General features: G+C 39.4%; 1 protein-coding gene across 8 annotated transcripts in view; it reads right to left on the minus strand.

Annotated features, from left to right (window-relative positions):
- The window catches only part of INPP4B (inositol polyphosphate-4-phosphatase type II B), a 763,890-nt gene that overhangs the window by 198,430 nt on the left and 558,240 nt on the right, over nt 1-7,220 (minus strand). For all 8 annotated transcript variants that reach the window (XR_008617771.1, XM_007111238.4, XM_055085901.1 and 5 more), the window contains one exon: nt 5,659-5,770. Coding sequence is in view for 7 of the 8 variants with exons in the window: in XM_007111238.4 (XP_007111300.2) it covers nt 5,659-5,770 (112 nt within the window). In the remaining variant the exon portion in view is untranslated. The remainder of the gene's footprint in view (nt 1-5,658; nt 5,771-7,220) is intronic.

The raw sequence follows: 7,220 nt of genomic DNA on the forward strand, positions 1-7,220 counted from the left end.
GGTTTTCTCAGGGTATATGCCCAGTAATGGGATTGCTGGGTCATATGGTAGTTCTATTTTTAGTTTTTTAAGGAACCTCCATACTGTTCTGCATAGGACTGTATCCATTTACATTCCCACCAACAGTGCAAGAGTGTTCCCTTTTCTCCACACCTTCTCCAGCATTTATTGTTTGTAGATTTTTTGATGATGGCCATTCTGACAAGTGTGAGGTGATGCCTCATTGTGGTTTTGATTTGCATTTTTCTAATGGTTAGTGATTGAGTATCTTTTCATGTGTTTGTTGGCCATCTGTTTGTCTACTTTGGAGAAATGTCCATTTGTTTCTGTGAAAATGGTAATTCTATTTTTTGCTAGCCTTTCACCCTGGAGTCTGGCCACGTCTCACTTTCTCCATCAGTCACACCCTGATCCAGCTCATCTGCACTTCTCCCCTGAATCTTCATAATAATCAGACTCCATTCTTCCGTCCTTGCCTCCTTTCAGGCCCTAGTCCACACAGCAGCTGGAACAGTCCTCTTAAACATGAATCAGATTTCATACCTATACTCACAGCTCCTCAACTGTCTTTACACATAGCCCAGAGTCTAACACCTTCATGGGAGTCGGTCTTCCCTGCCCCATGAACCTCTGTCCTCAACTCCTACCACTCTGCTCCTTGACCCCTCAGTTCCAACCACACTGGCCTCCTTGCTGCTCCTTCAACACCATAAGCATCTTGTCTCCTCAAGACCTTTGCTCTTGCTATTCACTCTGTCTACAATTCCTATTCCTTTCAGATATCCACGTCTTGTTCCCTTCTTTCTTGCATGTTTCAGCTCAAATATCACATTACCAGTGAATCTATCCTTGACCATCCAGTTTAAAAAGGCCACAGCCCAGCACTCCCTAGTCCTTGCACTCTGTCTTATTTTTCCTATAGAACACAGCATCATCTGATCAACAGTATATTACTTTCTTTTTTACTGCTACTTCCCCAGAAGGTGGCATCCGTGTCTATTTGGTTCATTGCTGAATACCCAGAAACTAGTCCAATGCCTAGAACATAGAAGGTAGTATTGTTTGATGAATGAATGATGAATATTTTATGCCTTTTAATATTCTATGAAGATAAGTAGGGCCTGTTATATAATTTTCAACTTTTATATTTAGGGTAGATAAAGGGAGGAAACATTTGGAGGCTGGTCTTTAGCTACACAAGGACTCTAGTTTTTCCCTGATTAAGTCTGATGAAAGTCCACTTAAAACACCTCTTCAAAGTATGGGGTCAAAATAACCTAAGGGCAGCAGGTCATCGAAAGACTAGCTGGGTTAGGTTCACAGTCAAAGGGAGACATATTATTACTCCACTTATTCCATTTTTGCCATGGCCGTAAATAAGTAAGGCATTTTCCTTCTTTTTGAAAAAATCACTACCACTTTGATCATTAGAACTCTGCAACGTTCAAATATAATATAGACACTAAACAAAAGGGGAAGACAAGGCAGGATCTGGGTTTAACCAGCCTCACCAGAGGATTGTTAACCCTCCTGCCCTAACAAGAAGCCCAGGCATCTCTGGGGCAGGCAAAGTGGTGAACTGGGCTCTCTCAGTTGATCCTGTTGGCTTTTACTTACATGAGTTTTCTCATCTGTCACCTGACTTGATGATTTTGTTTCCTGGTTCTCCTTTCCTCAGTAGCATTTTTTCTTGACCACTTATTTCAAAGGTTTTTAAAAATTTAATTTCTTCCTCTTTCCTTCATAATCCTACACTCTTCACTACATCCTTATTACACGCTTTATTTATTGACCGGTCAGTTTGTACAGCGCTATATGTAGCCAAATATTTTCCCTTCTAGGAGACGATATTGGATTTAATTTCTTCAAAGTAAAATTGACTTCATTTATTCACTCATTCGTTTTTCTCATGTCAGGCTCTGCTCTGGGAGCTGAGGGTTAAAGAAAGGACAAAATAGACAAATATCTTGCCCTCAGGAAGTTTAATTCTAATGAGGGAAATAAACAATATATGAGATAAACTAAAAAGATATATAATGTTGGACAGTGATAAGTACTAAGGACAAAAATAATGCAGAGAAGAGAGACAGAGTTTTGGGTAGGCATTGAAATTTTAGATATTGTGGCAGAGAAGACTTCAGTGAGAAAGTGATTTTGTATAAAGATCAGAGGAAGTGAAGGAGTGAAGCACAGTTGCTGGGAAAAATGCTTCACGGGTAGATTGAGTATCAAAGTTTAAGGACCCAATTTGGAAATATACCTGGACTGTTCAAGGAGAATCAAAGAAGATAATGTGACTGGACTGAAATGAACAAAAATGAGGAGTAGAGGAGGAGGTGAAGGACATGAAGGGGGCCAACACTTAGAGGACTTTAAGTGAGAATTTGGGTTTATAATTTCAGGAAGATGAGAGGCCATTGGAGGAATGACAACTTCCGCATTACATTTTACTAAGTGCTGTGCTGATAACGGACTATGATGGTGGCGGGGGAGGTCAGGGAAGGAGGATGGAGGGAGCCAGGGAGACGTTTAAGAGACTACTGCAAAAATCTAGGTGATAGACAATGTTGGTTATAGTGAAGGGCTCACGAGTTGCCAGGTTCTAGATTATTCAGAAGTCAAAATCAACAGGATTTGCTGACATACTGACTGTAGGTATGAGAGGAAGAAAGGAGTCAAAGATGACTCCAAAATTAAAAAAAAAAAGTTTGGTATACCTAATGTGATATTTCACCTAATATGTTAGCTTTGTAAAAGGACGATGTTCGTAGGGCTTTTGTGAATTTTTCTTTCTACTGCTACGTGATTTTAACACGCTGTGTTCTATTACTATGTATGTATATATGAAATAGAAGTTTGAACCAGTATAATATGGTGAATGACCCTCTGTACAATCTTCCCTTGATAAAAAATGCATAATAATACGGTTTTAGGAAACAAGTAAGTAAATGTATGTGAGAGGAAAGAGTTTGGCTTTTCATTTGTATTTTATTCCATGCTCTGGAGGTAATGTAAGAGTCAAGATTAAAATGTAATATTTTATATCGGGGTATTGTTATGAACTGAACTGTGTTCCTCAGAATCATATGTTGAAGTCCCAATGTCCCATGTAACTGTATTTGGAGATAAGACGTTAACGGAGGTAATTAAGGTTAAATGAGGTCATAAGAGTAGGACCCTAATGCTAGGGCTGGTGTCCTTTACAAGAAGAGAAGAAGACACCAGAGTTCACTCTCTCTCTCTCCCTCTCTCTGTGCATCTGTGCCAAGGAAAAGCCTTGTGAGGACACAGCAAGAAATCTGGAAGCCAGGAAGAGAGCATTCACCAGGAACTGAATCATCTGACACCATGATCTGGGACTTCGTAGCCTTTCAGAACTATGAGAAAATAAATTTCCATTGTTTAAGTCTATGGTATTTTATTATGAAAGCCCAAGCTGATAAACATAGGTATGAATCTTTTAGCTGCTCCTTATAAATGAGAGAGAGCATGTGTCACTCAATACATGACTATGGTTTTAAGAGTAGTTCCATTTCTTTCTCCCCCATTCACACCAAGCAGTGAGAGGGATGTTGTTTTAGGGATAACCTCCATTTCAGTTACTTTGTCTTTTCATATATTTCAGCCATTGACTAACTTCAGGACTTAAATCACTATTAGTAACAGATTGTGTTAATGCACTTCATAGAGATTCTGATTTAGCAGACCTGCAAAAGGGTCCCCACATTTGAATTTCTAACAAACACCTCTGATGATTCTGACCACACTTTGAAAAACACCAAGATAAAGTTATTTCCACATAACTCTTCAAAATATCATGCATAGTGGACCTTATTACATGTCCTTCATGACTATTCCTAGGGATTGCCAGTAGGGTTTATAGTAACTCTATAAAAAACTTCACAAGAGGTCAAGGTTTACTAAGAATCCAGATAGGACAGAGCTAAAACCAACACTGCTTGATGGGTTTACCATTTTAGTACACTTATGACTCCTACAAGGTACTTGCTGACACTACCACCTCCTATTTCAAGAACGGCTCAGTTAAGTCTTTATTTTTAAGTTCACATTACTAAGTCAGAAACATTATGTACGACTTTGATGGGGCATATTCCTGGGTGTCAAGTTCTCCATTTATGAAAAGAATATGATTCAATTTGTGCTACCCCATAATAGCAACATTATAAAGGAGTCAAGGGGTGAGCCAGCTTTGAGAAAAATAAAGAGGTGGCTGGTAATAGACTGGGAACAGGGAAAGCAGGCCTGCTTTGAGATGGGAAGTGTTTTAGCTCCTGGTCTCCTAGCGCATGCCCTTAGTTCATTCTGTCCCCATCTCCCACACCCTCCCCACCTTCTTAGCTTACAAATCCTCTCTCCTTAATCTTAGTACATATAAGCATCCATGTGGTGGTGGCTAAGAGGAGTCTTACGTAGAATTCCAAAGCTAACAAGGGTTGAATGACAGAACCTAGCCACAAGACAAGAATCTTAAATACACACATCCTAAGACGATCTGCTGCATGACATCACCATGGCCCTGACATTTGCAAGCAACCTGATTCAAACATTGGACCTCACTGGAATGTGTTCATGACCTGGAATATATTCTGAGGGATAGTAGGGAACAGAGAAGAATGAGGCTTGGGGAAGCGGTAAGACCCTAGCTTATGCTGGGCAAGAACAATATTTTTTTGAAAGTCAGTTTAGATTTTATTTTACTTTTTTTGGTAAAGTTCATGATTTGTTAAGTGTTAGATAAGCACTGCACCGTCTCCCATGTAGATGTACCAGAAATTAAAATATGCTCCCAGATAAGCGACACTAAGCCAGAAAATAGGTCACAATAGACCTTGTCATTAAAAAAATGCTCATTTATGAAAAGGTAGGCATTCTAGTACACAAACAAATTCATTTCCCTGGGGAAAAAAAAAACTATTAGCAGTTCGTAAATCTGTCCCCTGTGTCTCAGTAAAACAGGCAATCACATTCCTAAGACAGAACTTTAGACTAATACTTATATCAAGTCTCTCTCTTAAAGAAAAGAAAGTAGAAAACAAGTAAAAGCCCTGGATATTGATAATATTGGGGTTTTTATCCTGGCCTTCAAGGAAGCTGCTTCGCTTCCAGCTGGCATCGCTCCTCAAGCAGAGCTCCCCCTCCACCGTTTACTACTTCCTGCTTCTCTCTCTGCAATTTCATAAGGCACAAAGTTGTTAAATCTGTCATCCTTCACATAAAAACGAAGTCCAAATTCAAAGTGCATCTCTTTCCAAAGAGAATTTCGAGAGCGGAGAAGTGGTTACTTTTGGCAATAGGCCTTCCAGAATCTTCTGTGCATCTCACATAGGGTTAATTACGGCAGGATGCAACAGTGATCAATACTTTTTTTCGAACTGAGAAGAGGCTGTGTCCACATGGGAGCTAGCTATGAAGAGAATGATGTTATGAATGGTGCATGGCTTTGCACAGTTCCATGCAAATACGCGGTCGGGTTACGAGGATGAGACACACTTACGGTACTCCCATTCCAAAGCTGATTTCTCATTTAGCTTTGGAATAATGAGATTTCATACCGCACAGAGGTAGCGGCGATCCAGGCAGCTGGCAAAGCTGATCGTTTCTAATTTAATCTGTGCAGTGAGCTGACTGGGACCCTACCTTTTGTCCCTGCACATCTGTCGTGATGTGGTCGGCTTCCCCATCCTCAATCTCCCCCATCTTCACGACACTGACTTGTATGGTGCCAACAACCTTGCCACCATCTGAAGTTCTGCAATCAAAAATAAAGGAAGCGGAAAGGTAAGAATCGTCTTTTCCCTGAAAGTATGTCCAAACATGTTTGTTTCTGAAAACCACTAACACCGCTCTTTACCTGCGTTGGTTGTAATAAACAAATCTGCTTAAAATACATTGAAACCTGTTACTAGAATCACGAATTGGTGTGGGAAGTGCACGAAGCTACCTCATGAAGGTTAAACCATCTCACGGCTCTCAGAAGTAGCCGCCAAGATAATGGATCCATGCCCTGTTTGGTAACCCCATGTCCCTACAATGGCATCAGCCATGGCTCCTCTATACCAATCACATGGGATATTGTACTCATCTATTACAGAAACTACAGCTGAATAAAACAGAAGAGAGTACAAATAACCCTATATTCCTCTATGACCCGGCCATCAGCTATAACATCCGATTTTGTGCCTTTTCATTTTTCTTTCTCAGAGACCAGGTAAAGAAGATTCTCTCCCAGCAAACATCAGAAAATCACAGTACATGAAGACAGAAATTAACCACTGAGATCATTTAGGATGACCGATTACTTTTTCAGATAAAGAAACTGAGATTCAAGAAGATAGAAAGACTCATCCATGGAAACAAACTGGCAAAAAAACTCAGGTTTTTACCTTCTTTAAGTCTGTTGGTCATTGAACAACTCTTCTCAACTTAATGATGATGAAAATTTTATTATTAAGATTTTCATCATCATCACTGTTATCAACATACAAATTTTATGGCTGACAATAATAATGAAAACCCAAAATAAAATTAACAACCACCATCCTTTAAGATTCTCAAATTTTCTTTTCTGGGCAAGAGAATATACAGAATAAACGTTGGCATCATGTCATGGGAACACTGTAATACATAATGATATTCTTCCCTTGCACCTTTTTTTAAGATAGGTAGCAAGTCACCCATTGGTATGGGGTGTTGCTATAACCTATATCTAAGGCTAATTAACCAAGCAACACTTCATTTTTCTATATTTAGTCTTTTTTTTTCTTTTTGAAAAAAGAAATCTTTTTGTTATGGAAATTTCCAAACACACATCAAATTAGAGGTGAGTACAGTGAATCTCCACATATCCATCACCACCCACCTTCAACAATTCCCAGCATTCTGCCTTTCTTGTTTCATCCATCCACTGGCCCTTCCCCAACTTTTTTTTTTTTTAACATCTTTATTGCTTTGTCCCAGCTTACCCTTCCCCATCCCCATATCCTCAAGTCCATTCTCCATGTCTGCAACTTTATTCCTGTCCTGCCCCTAGGTTCTTTATAACCATTTTTTTCTTTCAGATTCCATATATATGTGTTAGCATACGGTATTTGTTTTTCTCTTTCTGACTTACTTCACTCTGTATGACAGACTCTAGGTCCATCCACCTCACTACAAATAACTCAATTTCGTTTCTTTTTATGGCTGAGTAATATTCCATT

This window comes from Physeter macrocephalus, chromosome 7 (genome assembly GCF_002837175.3).
Source record: "Physeter macrocephalus isolate SW-GA chromosome 7, ASM283717v5, whole genome shotgun sequence".
Classification (NCBI taxonomy): domain Eukaryota; kingdom Metazoa; phylum Chordata; class Mammalia; order Artiodactyla; family Physeteridae; genus Physeter; species Physeter macrocephalus.